This window comes from Scleropages formosus, chromosome 24 (genome assembly GCF_900964775.1).
Source record: "Scleropages formosus chromosome 24, fSclFor1.1, whole genome shotgun sequence".
Taxonomy (NCBI): domain Eukaryota; kingdom Metazoa; phylum Chordata; class Actinopteri; order Osteoglossiformes; family Osteoglossidae; genus Scleropages; species Scleropages formosus.
Genome location: NC_041829.1, coordinates 17,043,461 through 17,062,059, shown reverse-complemented (window position 1 = coordinate 17,062,059; position 18,599 = coordinate 17,043,461). Strand labels below are relative to the sequence as shown.

The window sequence follows — 18,599 nt, the reverse complement described above, 5'->3', positions numbered from 1 at the left end:
AAGTGCCTAAAGTGTACACTTCACCCTATGGGAAGGGGAAAATTATGTATAGAGTAGAAATGGAGAATGTTTTCATTTAAAAACAGACTGCTGTTCATTATATGTGAAGTGAAAAAAACTGCTGCTCTGGAAACAGGGGTCAAATAAACATGGCACAAGCAAGGTAAAAACAGGAAGAGATCACTATGTCAAACACAAGAGTTATAAAAACCTCCAGGGCTCATTCAGCTTTTCTGTTGACCCATATGTAGTTCACACAGAGCTGAAAAACAGGTTTAACATGAAGAGTGCAAACCTGCACTACTGTTATATTTTTCCCCCTTCACTGTGCTATACATTTAGCTACATTTGCATGTTGCTTCACTGTGTGTCTTTAAGCCTAAATTTCAATGCAAGGACATGCTTAGTGTATTAAATATTGAAAGTCAACATTTTATTTCCAGCTGAAACAGAACTTGTTTCTGCCCGTTGGCTACACTTGGTACAGTATTCGTGATACCTGCAGCATAGTATGGACAACCAGATTCAAAGAGTTTATCATCCTGAACTATCTCAAACACCTGGGAGAAAACAAAGGAAGGTGAAGAAGGGATGACTGAAAATTTCCAGAGTTTAAAATTAACTGTTCAATCAATCAATATTTTTAAAAATCAAAAAGCTTTGCTGAAATACACCCTAAAGTCAGAGTTTCACATGATGCAACTTTGTCACCACACCAAATAAAAAGAAATAATTTAAAATAAATAATAAGAGCACTAAGGATAAAACAACATTTTCTGGCATATTAAGGACACAAGATCTTGAAGTCAGTGTGATATCCAAGCCAGTGTGCCAGGCTCAGTTAGGGAATGCCCTTAGTCTGCCAACCCCAAACCACCCACCTGATACGCCTGATACGCGCCATCATCTGTCAGGAAATCCAGCTGCCTGTTAGAGAAGAACTCCACAGCCACGATGGAGCCCAGGACCGCCTTTCCCACCAGGGGCTTGAACGCCTGCAAAATTAAAACAGCTACGTTAGGAATAACAAGGAAATCATTAAAAGAGAAGCTTGGTGGTTCAAAGGCAGCCAGTCGTGCTTTGATGTGCTTCCCTTCCCAGTTCCCCCGCAGATGTACAATCTCTGATGTCACCATCCATCAGTTTGCACTGCAGTGCTCATCCCCTGTCCTCTCCTCTCCACTCAGCTGCCATCAGAGCAACACAGTGCCTGGCATGAGAACACAGGAGCACGTGGGCCTTTCAGGGTGCTTACATTATACACTTTCCCTTTTCCCCTTCAGGACCAACTAGCATGCTCTCTTCAACCTCAACAGCAACTCAATATAACTTTTCAGTAATGTGAACATCACTTTCGAATTCTGGGCAGGAACAGTAACTCCAAATAATTTATCAATGGTACATTGAAGTGCAGAGCAGTTGAGGAATCTGGTCAAGCCTGAGATTCAAACAGCAGTTAGTCATGAGTGAGGCTCAGATAAAAACTATTAAATTGCAATGGTCGTTATCTGCACTGTGTGAAATAAGGACTAACAACAATTCTGATATTTTACATATAAAGCCAACATGCTGCACCAGCAATAAATACATTAACTGCAACTATATAAACTCTGAAGTGGATGGAATAGCATGCCATGATAGCACCCCTTCTCCTCCCAGCTTAATTCAAGCTGCTGCTGTGACAGATTTCTGCACAGATATAATCCCAGCTCCTCTGCACCATTTATATTTATATCACCGCCAGGCCAGTCAGAATCGTCCGTGTCTGGATAGCTGGAAGGGTTACGTAATGCACCAGTACAGTGTGAGAAGGAATTCAAAAGTGATACTCAACCAAGGAAGCCACCAGAAATACTGTTTCCATCAGCACTCGCCATTTATAACACTGTAACCATGGTGTTGGAGGGACAGGGACGGGTGCCAGGGTGCAAGCTACTAGGTTTTCTTCTGCACACGTGGTGGGTTTTGGGCTGACAGCTGCCTTACTGTCTCCACAGATCTGAAGAGCAATAAAGTCAAGTCGCAAGAAGGGATTCTAGTAGCACCTCTGCCATGATGTCTTTCAGACTCTGGTGATTGCATCTTCCTCAAAATGCTTTACTTTGAAGCAGCTGTCAGTCTATCACTGGGACACTTCACTACACTGCAACCACAAGTAAACAAGCAAGAACCTCTAGTAGTCAAGAACTCTACTATTTAGTAATCAGACAGACAGTTTAAGCCAACCATGTCTATATCTAAACTTGTTCCTCTATTTACTTATTCATTCAGCTCTCGTTGACTGGGGGGGGTCATAACCTTCAGCACCACCTTATCATTAGTCATGCCATTTTTCCCAGCCTGCCTATAACCAACACCAGCTATTTCTTGTGAGCGGTTGTTCTGCTGAAACAAGGCTGCAGCTGCTTTCAAACGCCTCAGTAACACTACACTTTTCTAGGGCAGACAAATATAGCAGCACGAGATTGGATCTGCCTTTCATAAAAGAAAACAGGTGTTTCCTTCTGGTGATAAAAGCATGTACACAGAACCAAAAATCACACAAGAATACGACAGTGAAGACTGAAAAACGGAGACCACCAAACAACAAAGCGCAAACAAATGGGACGGAGAGGCACAATATTTCTGCATCAGACTTTGCATAATCTGTTTCTTCAAACGACATCTGATCCCAGGGGAATGAACTCTGCAAGCAGTTGTAGCTGGAAACCACAGATCTGCAGTTATAAATAGAACCCCAGTGACCTCCACCACCTAACAGGGAAGCTGGATTGCAAAGGCTGCTTTACTGACGCCTCTGCAATATATCGCCGCCGATAAAAGGTCTCTTTGTCTGAAACTGAGAATGAAGAATTCCCAGTTAGAGGAAATCAGACGTCAAACCCGTGGCTCTGTGGCTGTGGTGGCAAGGTATGCAATTAGGTCACATCTGCCACTTGCCAAAAGGAGAATCAAGTCAGCACACAACACTGGCAGGCACACAATGCAATAATTGTTGTGCACCTTCGGAAGACAAGTCACCCGAGGAACAGGGAGCCCACTAACTGCACACAAATAATCCCTCTTTCTTTGACTGCATTTGCAGTTTTTCCTCTTTCCCCTAAAAAGAACATTCTGCCCTTTAGACAAAAGGATCTCCAACATGTTGTCCTTCCCTTATGTTGCTGGGCTGTGCCACAACTCAACAGTAAATATTTTATAAGGCTGAGAGCACTGGAATGTTAAGTAATGCTGCTGGAGATCATGCATATCGAAGTAATCTGAAGGCCAGGGCGGCTTCCTAGTCCTCTGAAATGCTTCAACAGCCCAAGGGCAAGCGGGAGGCAGCTCACTGTGGAAGGTCACGGTGGAACACGGCTACAGGTTCTCACACATACGCTTGTGCGCTTGCACCAAAAAAAAAATACTCTCGCACAGGCAAAAAACTAATATCTACCCTAACTATCACTTACACCTAAATACAGATCCCTGCAAAATCATTCATTATGCACATAAGCAATTAGAAGCGCAAGAAGAGCCAACTGTGACTTTCTGTGGGACATCACTGCTAACTACACAGAGCTTTACCTTGAAGTAATGGAAAACCACCCACAACTATGTTACGCATCTCATGTAAACCACAATACACCGTTCTACACTTTGCATTTTCATCTCCAACAACCAGATTTGCTTCTGTAAATCCACTCCCTACTTGGAAATGACAGTTAAGGCCAAACTGCTCTGAATAATGACTGCTTACGTATCCTTTTTTTTGAGTCTGCATTCTGGCTAGTCAGGGCACAAAATTCCATACTCTGAAGGGTATGTTTAAAAAAGGAAAAAGAGGAAGGAAGCACGAGAGAGCGAGACAGTAAAACTTGACATGAGAAAAACCTTTCACATGCAACTTCTGAGCTTCTCTTTCAGTATGAATTTGCTTTGCCTTTTTTTTCCCCCACATTTGCCCCCCCCCCCGCTGCACCACCGCACTCCCCCTTTCACATTTGCCTTGTTTCAAATTGATGGGCTCAGAGTTCACATTGACAAGACCCCTCTGTTAACAAAAACAATCAATAAATGACATTTACATACTTCAGATTTCAGAACAGGATGATTCCTATCTCCCTGAAGGTGTGTGTTAGCAGCCATTCAGCTTCTTTGAGGACCTGTGCGGTTTTACTTTTGCTGTTATCGCAATCCAAGAGTCATCCCATAGTGAGCCCTGGAGATAAAGCACCAGGTGGTCCTATGTATGGAATGTAACCTTGAGGACAGAGAGAGAGCTCTTCAGGAGATTTTTAGCTTCCTGGTGCACAGCAAAATGTTGTCTCTGTGTGCGGGCGAGGGAGATGTCCGACGCACCACACTGCTCTGCATTCTTCCGACATGAAGAAGAGCAGAGTCAAGTTAGGCGGGGCTCCCTGCAGGGCCCTTTATTTGGGATGTCTGTTCATGCTGCGATTACAAACGACATCGAACAAACACCAAAGCCTACATTTCGAAGTCTGCAGGACCTCTATTTGGGAAGCCTGTTCATGCTGTGTTTACAAATGACATCAAACTAAACCAAAGCAGACAGTCCACAGTACGGACGACCTCTATTCAGGATGTCTGTTCACAATACAATTGCAAACAACACAAACACCAAAGTTCACAATCTGCAAGAAGTATATTTGCCTGATATGAAGTAATGTGACGACACCGTAAGACTCATCAGCCTGAGGGTGGAGGTTGGGGGAGGGATTTAAAAAAGAAAAAAGAAAAAAGAAAAAAAAAAAAAAAAAGCACAGCTGATTTTGTCTCAGAGCTGTTTTTACAGCAGGCATGGAAGGAGCCTCTGTTCAAAGTGCACTTTGTGCGGAGTACAAGCATAATTAGAAACAGCCTGGTTCTGCGTAACATTGCTCTGGAGCACTGTTGTGCTAAATGGGTCAGAGTGCAAGCCTGCCCCACCTCCTAACTGAAACTGCGGCACACACATGCATAGCAGAGCAAGTAACGATGGCCTGTTGAGATTACAGACAGCCCTCAACACCATGAGTCTAGACTTCCTCCATGAAGCAGATCTCTGAGAAGAGCAGCACCGTAGTCCTTAATCAGCTTAGCCGGCCATAATAAACGAACGGCCCTGCCAAAATAGAGCAGTGGAATGCTTGATGTTACCTCTGATCACAACACTGAGAGAACAGTAGTGTGAATTGAGCCAAAACCACCACACAGCACAAACTCCAGCTACCACATCACTATAGGGGTACAACCATGTGAAACTAGTCTGTCCCAAAAACATTTACCTGTGCCCTCTCCAGAGAAAATAATTTATTTTTTTTTCCCCTTTTAAAGCAGGACAGCTTCTTTGATGAAGATGACATTCTTTCCCCCAAAGGCAAAGCATTATACAATCAAAGAGAACACGGGAAAGGAGGAGGCCACAAAAAAACAGATGAGATTAACCACAGTATGTACAGACACTGACTCGAATAAGCTCTAAAATAAACTGTTCCAAGTACTTCAGACAGAAGGTGCGTCATCACAGCCACAGCATAATTAATGACTAGATCATCATAAAGTAGCCGAGTACACAATGTCTAGTCAAACCTTACCTTTCAGGCATTAAAAGGTGTTCCTTGAGCAAGCTAAGCTAATTTGATGATACTCAGGCAGATTACTAACGTTGTAGATTGACCCTTTTAGCCTTAACAACATTAGAACGTTACATTTGCTGCACAAAGTTAAACTCGGGAAAGGATTTCAGTAAAAGAAATCAGTCTTATTTACCTTTCGGGTGTCTCTCTATTCCTGGGTAAAAATGAAGAACAAATGCAGGCTGCTCACTCGTAAACTCCCCCCAGGGCTGGGCGGCGGCTCTACAGTCGGCGGAATGGCGGTTAGGAGGCTTGCCCAGCTCCAGGGAACACGCGGGCTGGCCCTGCCCCTGGCAGCATGGCTGACGGAAGGAGAAGCTGACGCAGAGTGAGCGCAGTGAGCGTTGTGGCCAGAGCTCACACACACACGCACTCTCTCTTTCTCTCGCTCGCTCTCTCTCTCTCTCTCTCTCTCCCCCTCCCTCCCCCCTCTCCCTCCTGCTCACCCAGTGCCCTGGCCCCGGACCTGGTCCCCAGCCCCCACTGAGGCAGACTACCGCAGCTCCTTTGTCATGGACAGTGCAGTGCTAGCAGCTGGGGAGGGTCCTCTGACCACAGCTCAGTTCTCCCTGGATGTGGATCTGGGTCACAGCGGTCTCTCCGGAGGGGCTGGTTACACAAGCACTCGGCTCATCCAAACATACGGCTCCAGCCACCGGGCAGCCAGTCAAACCCAGGAGGAGTCTTTCACTAAGGCCGATCTGGTTTTTCCCTGTTCTTGCTGCTGCTGCTGTCACCACCGGTCCTCTATTTTGTTTTTTTCGTTCCTCCTCTTCCTCCAACGTCTTGTTTTTCAGAGCTCTCACGACAGCTTACTGCAGTTCCGCCAGCCACTGCAGACACCCAGACAAGAGTGAAGCTCTGAGCTAGTAGGCGTGCTTGAACCAGGAAAAGGGCGGTGCCCGTTAAAGTGTAACTAATCCCCAATCACAGGTGGCAATGCGGTCGCTTCCAGCATGAGTCACTCTGCTGATTAGTCACTTGGCAGAGCACAAGCAGGGTGGGCTGTAAATTCAAGAACAGACAAAGAGCAGAGCTCTGGCCAAACCGACATCTGAGCCCTCCTGCCCGGACAACTTTCCCCAACAGTCGTGCTTTAAGAACAGCCATATTTCCCTGAGCTACAGTGAAACTCGAGCTCTCGTAAAATTGAAAAAGTACCTTAAACACAGGACATGGTGAGGTTATTAAGGGAGACCCGGCTTCAAGTAAATCTCTGAAATAGAGCTACCTTCAAGAGTTTGGTATTTAGTGTGGGAATATGTACACAACAAATGGTTTTCTCCCACCCACTTCCCGTTATGTGCTGGGAGGACTGACCTCAGGCAAAACCAGAAAGGCTCTCTGAAATTAAAATGTCTTTCTGTGTCCAAGATTCCCAGCTCGCAGTTCCATCCAGCCAGGGATAAGGTTCCTATGCAGAAACCCCCAAGGCAGTCAAATTGTACAGCTGAACCCTCCCCCTCGGACACACGCATGCACAGGAGAAGGGATTGAGAGCCCTTGCAGATTATCCCATGCCAACCCACGCCTACTGAGCTGGAACATGTCCTGGCAGGACGTTCTGAGGAGGCAGTCTCCCTCCCACACCACCCCTAGCACAAGCGCCATCGTCATCACAGCACCATATCCGTGCTCTCCAACACCTTGAGAGCAGACACACCATGCAGCTAAAATATGCAATATATATGGGATTTTAAGTGCCTTACAAACTGAAAATATAAAACACCCATTTAACAACCAGATCTGGAGTCTCACTTCTTGAAGGCAGAAGTTGACCGATGCCATTTGCACATTTTATCAGTTACAACAGGACCCTTCCTGTGGCAGGTTCCTCCAGAGCACACCCTTCAGGGTTCAGTCTTGGTTGCTCTGTGTCCTTCCTATCACTCTGACGGTTCCTGTCCCGCCATGTTGTAAGAGCAGTGTGTAGCAAATATGAAAAGAATAAAGACCTCTAAACTCAACAAGACAAGCTTGTTTGACCACGAGGTTATGATGTTGAGGTACTTATGGCATTTTGACATTATAACATTCTTGGTAACTATCACAGACTACAAGGAATGCCACATTTCCGACCACAGGAAGTATTTAATATTGCAGGGACAATGAACATAACTGTTTTGTCCAACTTTTAAAAAAAAAAAAAACACAACTTAGGTCAAAATCTGGCAGCAAGTGGCAAAAGGTGCTTGTAACACATTTGGTGGGTATAGAGCCAATAACATAATTTATGCGCAGGGAATTCAGAGAAACAGATACTATACGTATACATTTATCTGACACTTTTTTCAAAGTGATTTACAATGTTAGGTTTGCATACTAAGATAGTTAAAATAATCTCCCCATTTTTAAAGCTGGATAATTTTTGCCATTTCAGTTCAGACAAAGTACTTTGGTCAAGTGTACGACGCCAGGAGCAGGGATTTGAACCTGAGATCTTTGGACTGCAAGGCAACTGGACTAAAAGCTGCTTTACCTGCTGTACATTACAGAACAGCACAAGACTAGAGCGTAGGAAGCAGATCTCTGTGTCATAGGACAATTTTAATCTTAGGACTGTGATTACATATAATCAATAATAGTATGTAATCTTTAACCAATCGAGAAAAAGAAAGAACTCCCATGGATTACACTTAATAAGCAACAGGGTGAGTGATCTGAGAATATCTTCCTTTTACTGTGGGGGCTGGAATCCTAATCTGTCTGGCAGCTGCTCACTATATTACACAACAGGTCTGTCCTGAGATGTCACTGTGCAGATCTGCCTATTCCCAATCACTGTGTAATTGGCTGAAGGCATTTTGCATGTCCAATTCCCCTTTGTCTTTCCACACAGTTGGGTGTCACCATTTTTAATGAATTGCGCAGTGCTACTATCAGATGAGGACGAGACACACAAATCTATACGCTGCCAAATATACCTTGGAATAACACCAAAGGGAGCGGTCAAAAGCTAATTTCTTCTTCTTCACTGTACACTTTGTGCACATGTGGAAAAGCCAGCTGAGGAATTCCCTACCAAAGTTACGCTGTCTACTTGCCTCCATGTCTAAGAGTAAGAAATTTTATATACAGTATTAAAAAGCAGTTACTGTGGGCACCACAAAACCACATCAAGCCAGTCTGAAACTGGAGCATCTGAGTGGCAGCCTCTCTGTCAGCGGCTGTTGACAAAATCACACCAGACACACATGAAATGGCGGACAGAAGCAAGGAGGCACAGCTGCAGATACTCACCACACATGCAAAATTAAAAGCAAACTCATTTTGCAGAGGAATAATACTGCATTCTTCCTACTGTGGTATTTGAGCATGAGTGAAGACATATCCCCTGCTTAACAGGCTTGGCACGCAGGTATCCAACAATACGGCCACAGGAGAGTGAAGATAATTCTCTCATCCCCATCTGCACTCCGAAAGGCTACAGTCAGATGTTTACTGCCCTCATTTCCGTTGCAATTCCATTTCATTTCAGAGCTCACCAGATTGGAGAGAAGAATGATCTGAATGTAAAATCCCTGCTCCACCCCACACAGAGACACATGCAGCATTTATACAGGCTGAGAAGACGACATGTTGGCCCATCATGACCACAGGAAGATGGCAAAAATTCAGAGTTAACTTGCAGTTTGCAAATTACCCATTTGCTTTCATTTTTACAGTAACACAGAGGTTTTTTAAAAAAATTAGATTAAAAGATCAATCAATCAATCTTAAATTTAATTTTCATTTCTTCACACACAGACATTTTATTCTGTTCAACTTCTAAAACAAAACTTAACTGTGCATCCAACAAGAATCATTCAGACACTGGCTGGAAGCAACTGAAGGTCTGAAAAGGAATGAAGCTCAGAAATTAAAAAGAGCCCACTGCTGTTGTCACAGTGCACATTACATAATGCTGCTTGAATAGAATAGCCTGAATTCCTGCAGGAGGGCTTTTGTCTCCCTGTCAGACCTTCACAGCTCAGCTGTGATTCTGTGAGTGGCAGGTGCAGGCACCGAGTTAATAAAGTCAGCAAGCACAAAGATGGGGGATATTCACATGCACTCATGTGGTACCTTCGGCAGGCAGATAGAAAATACACATACAAATACTAACATGCAAACATGCACCATGCCACCTAAGCGTTAAGGTGCTGCTAAAACAGGAACGAGACTATTGCCAAACAGCAGAATAAACAGACAAGCTGTGATCTGCCTGCTTCTTCATTGTACAGGCCACAGGTTTCATCAAGTGATGTAACACACCTGGAAGAGAATACCATTTGCTCCTAGTCATGAAGGAGCCTTGTCAGCCATAGATGTCACTGTGAGAAACCAGAGAGGAAAAAACCATTCATCTCACCCACCCAAAAAAAAACACAAGCCAATTTTCCTCCCTGGAACCTCCTTGCCAGAGAGAGCTGGTGTGACATGCCAGGGATCAGGGTTCAATGGCACAGCAATTTACCAACATGCCACCAGAGACACAAGAATACATCGACATCTTTTATGTGTTCAGAAAACAAAACAAAGTCAAGCGGGATTTACTTTATACCAAAGATCACAATTTCTAATGTAATAACACAAACCAATGTATAGGAACTCCTCAAAGACTGATGTACGAAGCTGCAGACAGTTCATGTAGGCAGAGCTCCTCGAGAACACAGAAGGTCACTTGAGCCAAGACAGTCGTCCTTTTGATTCCATTAAACACAGCCAGTACTTGCCCTTAAGGAATGGGCAGAATGACAGCAGATTGTACCCTTGCTGTCTTGAGTCTTTCATACTTATCCAATGAAAATGCATTGTTACTAAAAGAACATAGTACAAGACCTCAGATGTAGTTCACTCTGGACTGAATTTATTTTGGAAGTTTTGCTAACTGCAGAAGGAGTGTTAAGGATGCAGCATCTCAGACTATTTCATTCAGCAGGGATATGTCTGCTTTAGCTGAGGAACATGATATGTATACAAACAAGGGACTTCTATCGAGCTACCCAGTTATCCACAGGTCTCATTAGTGCTGGAGTAAACCAGAACAGCAACAGTGCTGTAGGACATTTTCCCCAGACAACAATCAAGTAGACAAAGCATATAACTAAAACATCTAAAACCCACAACAAAAATAATCTATTAAGTAATTCCTGAAAGGAAATTTTCAACACTCACCCAGAAAAAAGGGGGGATTCGTAAACCCAGTATGGAGGAAGGGGGGAAAAGGGGGGAGGAAAAAAAAAAAAATTGATGGATCTTTTGCACTTTACTGAACTAGACAGTAAGCTTCTATATTTTAATATAGCACCTCTGTGGGCACATCAACTCTATATGCGCAGCATACAAAAAAGCATGTGAAAGGAATTTCCAGTTACCTGAACATTTACTTACAGTAGTTGTCAACATGCAGCATATCCTCCACACAACATCCAAGAAGGAAGCTCAATTCTGCAGACATTTTATGCAATGTAAGTCTTTTGAATTCTCTCTGTCATTAGTCAATACCAAAAACACTACATTTGGGTAACTTTTAATGGCCATCCTGCCAAGGCTTTCTGCAATGTAACATTGACATTAAGGTTCATTCATGTATTAAAGAAATGTGGACCCCCTTCACACACCCTTGTATACTTGGTAGTGCACCAAATCTCCCAAACATCCATCCACAAAAGAAAACAAAATGCTTTGTTCCAACATATACTCCATTTCTTTCCACTGTGCTTTCAAATTTATAAAATAACTTCCTGAGGGAAATGTTTCCCACACTAGATTTCCCTTGGAAAATATGTAATTTATCTGCTCTCACTGTGCTTACTACGCATTAACAATTGAGAGGCTTATTGTTAATTTCTGGCAGAGAGATCTGTTACATTTCTAACACCTCAAAGGCCAGCAGTAAAATAAACTAGGATTTTGAATGTTGGGTTTAATATGTTCAGGTGACAACTGATAGACAAACGACAATGGTCTGTGTTAATAGTGCATGTTTTATCCTGCTCTGAGACCACATACATTTTTATTCACTCCAGGATGGCTTGTTGTAGCCTTTGCAGTAACATACACGTTTCTAGACCTCACAAACCAAATATCTACTTCACAAAGAAATAAAGCATGAAAAATATAAATGACACCTTTGAACAACACACAATGACTCTCAAAGAACTCAAACGGATTTAGTCAAAAAAAAAAAAAAAAAAAAAGTGTCCCTGAGGATCCCCCCCAATTTTCAAAACATACAAGATGTTTCAGGAAGGAGGCAGCCCATGACAAGAGTATGGAAGAATGGAAGAATTCTTTAAATGACAATAAAGGCTTACAACTGAATAACAAAATTTTCCTTGTTATGCAGATGGGACAAAAATATCTTAATTGTCAAAATTTAAGAAAGATTCAATAAAAAAAAAGATATTTCTGTCAGTCAGAAGAGCAAACAAACACTCACACAAGTCTAATATTCTTCTCTAAAACATCAGAAATCTTCGTTTTTTCCTCTTCAGGAACACAAAAACTATAAAATTAAGACAGACATGCCTGTCCAACGGAGTTCTCTTCCTGAAATACAAGGCAACCAGCCACAAAGAAATGTGTGGAGCAGGTGAAAGGGCAACCATCCATCCATTAGTTTTAATGTGAGCACTGCAGTGTTGAACAAGTCGGCCGAGAGTCCAATGACCCTTTGGATTAATTCCTCCGTGCTTTTAAAGAGGCACAGAAGCACTTCACCCTGAGAAGGGCCTGCAGTCTGATCAAATTAATGGCAACTTGACCTTGCTTCAGTCATGCGCTGTACGGATCTACCCAGTAGGATTGAGTTATGTCATATCTGGCTTTAAAAATGGAACCGACAAACATCAGCAGACCCAAAAGAATCTGTTTGGAGTCACACGGAGTGAAAATCAGGTCTGCAAGCCTCAAGAGTTTTAATCAGGCCACAAATTTTGAAGCACAAGGGCATGCAGACCAATTTCAGACGAAACCTATCAAAAGGAGCACACCTCTTCTCTCTCCAGATGTCTCAACACCTCTGATATGTTCAAAATGACAGTCCACATACAAATCTATACATTTCAGAAAAGGCAACAAAAAGTTCTGAATGGTCTGCTTTACACAACATAGGACGTTTATAATTACCATAGCAACACACTTCGGCATGGAGTTATGAAAAACCTACATCTGAAATACACCCAATTTATGGTGCCTCTATCAGCTGATTTGCAAAGCTTCGCCTCATAGCAGGACTTTCAAAATGTGATACCATCACAATTAAACTAATACACTCCATTAAAAACAGTTGCTACAAAGAGAAGAATCATTCCAAGTATGTCACTGTCCAGTCCAAATGGCATGGATGCAATTTATACAAAAAAAAAAAAAAAGGTGCAAATGAGACCCCTTTCATCACATGCTATGCTCTAGAGTGGCACCCCACAGACTTTGCGCATGTAATGTGTCTGTGTGTATGAGAGAGCGAGAGAGAGCGTAACACCCTTGGAATCATCAGGCTGCCAGCATACCAGTGTAAGGCTGCTTTTTCAGCTTTCCAGCAGAGCTGCATAACTCTTTCATCTAACTGACTGCGCCTTAGTCTGTGTGACCCATAATCCCCCTAGCTTCCCCCCTGTGGCTGCTGCTCTGGACTGCTTTGAGAATTGCTTCTTTAATAAGAACTTGCTGTCAGACAATGGATCCCGGCAGAGATGTGTTTGCACAGTAGGGCAAGGCATTTCAGTGTGCACTGATTCCAGCCACTGTACCTCTTTCCTCTACCCTGACAACCGCACCTGTATGATGAAAGAGTTGCTGAAGGAGGGAGTGGCTGCAGATGACTTCTCCCTGGATGCCCCACGCCATCTTGCCCTTTGCTATACTCAAGTCCCCATTCCTCTTGCAGTCTCATATACATATATATTAAATTAAACAAATTTAAGTATTGCTCTGTCATGAATTTAAATAAGTCCCCAGAATAACTGGCATATGAATGTGGCTTCAATATGGGGATGACATATTGGGTCTCACAGTGTGATAGAGTGCACATCCACATAAATGTTTGGAGTGCAGTTTCATGACCACCTCCCTCTCTGCAACACACGGACAGTATGCCTTTGGTTGCAGCTCACAATGGAGAATAGTCCTGGAGCCTAACGTGTCACCGCAAGCCTTTGGAACAATAAAGACTTGTGTGTGTGTGTGTGTGTATGTGTGTGTGTGTGTGTGTTAGGGTATGTCAATATGTAATGGGCATACGTTGCCTTGGAAATACACCTCTGCTGGAGTAATCAGATCAATTCATCAAGACATACACTGCATTATTCCTAACATCCACTTCCTGTGTTCTGCTGTGCAAGAAGGATATTTGACTCCTAAAAAACCCTACACTTTAAACTTTTACTAGATTCAATATTAAAATATTTAAAATCGACTATAGTACAGATGAAAAGTTTTTCAGCATTACAGTGAGACTAAATTCATTCCAGTCCATATAGCTGTAACAGCCACTTTATACCTACACTTGGGATTAAGGACACTTAAGGATAAAATGTCTTTAGCAATGCTTAAATTCATACAACAGAGCATATCGGTATTGTACTACTGCACAAAAATCAGGTTCAGTTTTAAATGGAAATATTTTTAGAACTGACTAGTTCCCAAAAATCCATACCCACAAATATTTCATTCTCTGATTTTTTCGGATATAATACTTTCTTAAAAATAAAGCAGCACATTTGATCACTAAAAAGTATAACAGCAATGCTATCGTGCAATGTTTGGTACTTATTTGGGACATGAAGGTATACAGACTACCATTTGAAATTATCTTTAAATAATTTTGTAGATGCATTATTAATAAGTGTACATTATACATTTCTAACCGAAATTTTTATGTTTCATATAATATGAATAATACATTTTTCATATAAAAATAATTCCATATAAGCAATTCCTCATCAAAATATACCACTTGTTGGAGTCAGTCTTGTAAGAAGCCAAGAAATGTATTGCTTAATTAACTTTAGACTACAGTATTCCCCCTAAACAGTTCTAACCAGCCACAAGTTTTCAGACCGGACGATTTCAAGAAAAGAAGTGCAGCATGGCCAAGTCCTTGGGCCACCAAGGCTGTGGTCCAGCTTTACACAGCTGTCCCATAGTAGAGAAAATATTCAGCCTGGAAATTAACGAGAGTGGGGATACAAGGGGGAAAAATAAATCTTGTCACTGCAGGCAGCACTCATCTGCAGGCGCTGCCAGAGAGATAATGTACAGGAAACCCACAGAAATTTCACTTCCTGTCTTTGGTGCATAAGGTTAAACAGAATGGGTGTGAACACTTATATTTGCGGGGGTGCAGACACAGAAGCTTCAAGCACCAACAAGTACACTGATGGCATACCAGGCCATGCGCTGTAAAAGGTGTTTGTAATCTGGGCTATGCAAGGATGCCACCCAGCCTTATACGGCCTGAGTCAAAGGTCATGCTAAACATCGCCTATGCTCTCAACTGTTCTTTTGCTGACACCATGCAAACAGAACTGGGCACTCTGGGACAGCTTTGAAAAGCATTTGGAAAGGATGGTGCTGTCGCCTGTGAGGAAACATGAAACATTTTTACTACATGTGACGTTGACTGCTTTGTTCATAAGAAACAAAAGTTGAGCAACAATACAATTGGGTACATGTTGTATAATCATTACATTATCCCCAACCAGTGAGTGAAATGGTGCAATGGAATCTACTTAAATTCTCTCTGTTGAAAGCACAAAGCCATAGTTTAAACTGACTACATTCTCAATTTTCCCCTATTTTACAATTTACAAAGCAATTGTATTCTTTAGGACAAGATGGTTTAAAAAAAATAAATAAATAAAAAAACCCTTAAAATATTGAAGTATGCATTTTAAGAAACACTACAGCAATAATATGTGGGTTTTCACTCATTATCAATCATCTGCCTAAGTCAGTGTCTCTGTAGTCAGGAGGTTATGCAGGGAACACAGGGCACAAGGATAGTTATGGTGTAAACTTGCCCACCGTTGGCCATTATGAACATTAATTCAGCAGTATGTACAGTATATTTAACATGTGTAGGGTTAGTAAATAAATGTGGCTGAAAATATGAAAAATTGTGTGCTGCAAACCTTCAAATGATCATCTGCTTGGGGGACCATGTACCAGCTCGATGGAGTTATGGTACACCCGTAAGAAGAGTAATGAAAGCAGCTTGCTGCAAAGAAATGGAAGCTATTCAAAAACACCCCTAACTGAAATAACTTAAACGTCACAATTTGATTAGAAAACCTCCATTCCATGTAATACATTATATTCAAATGCCTATTAATCTGATTTTGTTTTCCCCACACTGTCATTTAAAACCCTCTCTTCCACTACACCTTCTTCAATAACTTAAACCACAGTCACACACAAACACATTGCTGCTCCAGAAGGACAAGTATACGAGAATATTTGAATCTGAATAAAGGTTTGCTTTAAATTAGAGCAAACATATACAAAAAGCAAAACCCCATCAAGCACAGGGTGGGGGGGGGTAGTCCTGAATGACATGCTCCAGGTCTCAAGCATTATAAAGTCCTGAAAGTGATGAGAACAAAGGGCTGGAATGCTGGAGGGGATCCAAAGGGCTGACAGAGATGACTGATGAGCAGGAGCAATCACAGCAAGGCCTGCTTCCGTGCTCCACTTACTCATGTGGGAAAACCATTTCACAACATAGGAAAGACTTCCATCACCAAGCATTATGAAGTCTGGAGGGCCAGCCTCAGACCGGGTTTATTAAATATTATGTTTAACACACATACACACAAACAGTACCCTCAAAACTCTCATCAAAATGAAATGCATAAGCCAGTAGAGAGCTATAAGAACACATTAAAATGGAAGAAAAAAGGGCATTGAATTCATGGGATTAAACAGTATGCTGCTACTCTACAACGTACACAGCCTTCCACAGTCCAGACAGCAGCAAGCAAAGGGTGACATGTGAGTTAACCAAGCCTTTAGGAGCACAGAAATTCTAACAAAATGCTGCTGTGAGAGAAGGTAATGTCATCTTTAGCAGAATGTTCTGAAGCAAAGGGGGTGCTTGTGTCCTTCCTTCTCTGACCACCTCAATAACTCAGCAAGACAGTCCCCCTCACCCCTTCAAAGGCAGGCAGGCTAGAATACCCCCAGGGTCCCCCTGAAAATGCTGCCTGTCTATGATTGCTACCATTAAGCAGCCAGCTGTGCAGTTGGCAGTGAAGGATGATCTGTATATCCCCTGTCTGTGTATGTATTCTCCTCCCCCTTAGCAGTCTTTCTCACCTTCTGTCAACACAACATATGGATGCACTAACAAATACACACACGCAGACTCACACTTGAAAGCCAGACACTGACCTGCACAAAAACAGTGTTACAAGCAGAAGGCACATGGACACTAGCCAATAAATGCTATTTCACATGGTAACAGGTACCCAGTCCAGCCAGACTGGACAATCACTACCACACTAAAAGATGGGGTAGCATTTAGCATGGTGGTTAATGTCACTCCCTTACACTCGAAGACGCACAGGTTCGAACCCCTGCTCTGACTGCAGCAACCTTGAGCAAAATACTTATGCTGAACAACTCCAGCTAAAAAAACTGCCCAGGTGTTCAAATGGATGGATAATTGTAAGCAGTTGCTGAAAAATAACTTGCTTTGAAGAAAAGAATCAACTGAAAGAATAAATAGTAAAACTCCAGCTCTACTGCTAACATTGAGCTTCAGAGATGCAACAAACTGTGCTTTAGATCCTAAAAAGGTCAACAACTTCCTCTGAAATTTAAGGACTAAAACTAAGGCCTTTCCTGTTTACAACAGAGGTGTACCAGGAGAGGATAATGAAATCCTTGGTGAGCAGCAGAATCAGGCCATGTGAGAGTGACAAACAATACGTCCTAGGTCTCAGCGACGGTTGACACAGCAATGTCAAGGAGAGAGGAGGGTACTGGTCCTGCAGCATAAATCACTCCAACAGCCTGGATGTACTCAACCTGTCCTGGGTTTACTAGAGCTGTCCTGGTAAACCATTACACTGCCTTTTTACTGTCCTCATTGTTCCTCCAAGCAAGCACTGCAAGAAAGCTTTACAAAGTATGTTCAAACAAACTGTAAAACTGAGAACTATGTGGCTGTGTATGTCCACTGGGAGGAAAAAATTAAATCTTTTATTATAAAAAAAAAAAAAAAAAAAAAAAAGTCATTGCATTCTGAGGTTTGCCAATTAATCCATAGGTTTTAGTCACATTCCATGCCTTTCAAATGAGCAATTAAGTTTCTGTTGCACAATAAAAATTAAACTAAACATGTAAATGAAGTGTTCAGTACAAGTCATTAATCTCAGCTGATGCCAATTACAGGTTTTCATGCAACTGATTCAAAGATCACAGTGTTGGGATTATATTTCTAAAGAAGCAAGATTTTGTGAAAAACTCCCAACACCAAGAGCTCCATTCACTGAACACACTGACAGTGCTCACAAAACAATGGAGGCATGCCCATACAAAAGGCCCCTTTGTGTGCGTTGGAGCCCGGAAAGTTCCACCTCCCCCACAGCCCCCGCCTTACAGGACAGGGCGGGCTGGTCTCAATTAACCTACCGGACGCTGCAGCCAAGCAGAAAGTGAATCTAATAAAATGGACGCATCAAGTTGATTTCTTGGTTTGCAAAACTGCACAACATGCCCGCAGTACGGGCCTGAGACAGGCAGGAACTGTAAGCCAACATCCCATCTGACAGACACAAAACAGGAAACGGAGGAGACTGAAGGTCCAAGTGTCATGCTCAAGAGCAAAAACTAAGCTTGACGCTATTATTTCTTGTCCACTGCATGGAAGATAAAAGGGATATAACTAACAACCCAACAACATTTACAGCTATATACATATTCTTTGTAATTCTAATAATGCTGCCTTTCTAAAACTCGGCCTTTCAAAAAATAATCAGCTGTAAATTT

At 42.4% G+C, this 18,599-nt stretch overlaps 1 protein-coding gene across 3 annotated transcripts in view; it reads right to left on the bottom strand.

Moving 5' to 3' along the window:
- Window positions 1-18,599, bottom strand: part of jmjd1cb (jumonji domain containing 1Cb) — an 86,127-nt gene that overhangs the window by 25,452 nt on the left and 42,076 nt on the right. For all 3 annotated transcript variants that reach the window (XM_029248611.1, XM_029248612.1, XM_029248613.1), the window contains exon 3: window positions 882-995. In XM_029248611.1, the coding sequence (XP_029104444.1) occupies window positions 882-995 (114 nt within the window). The remainder of the gene's footprint in view (window positions 1-881; window positions 996-18,599) is intronic.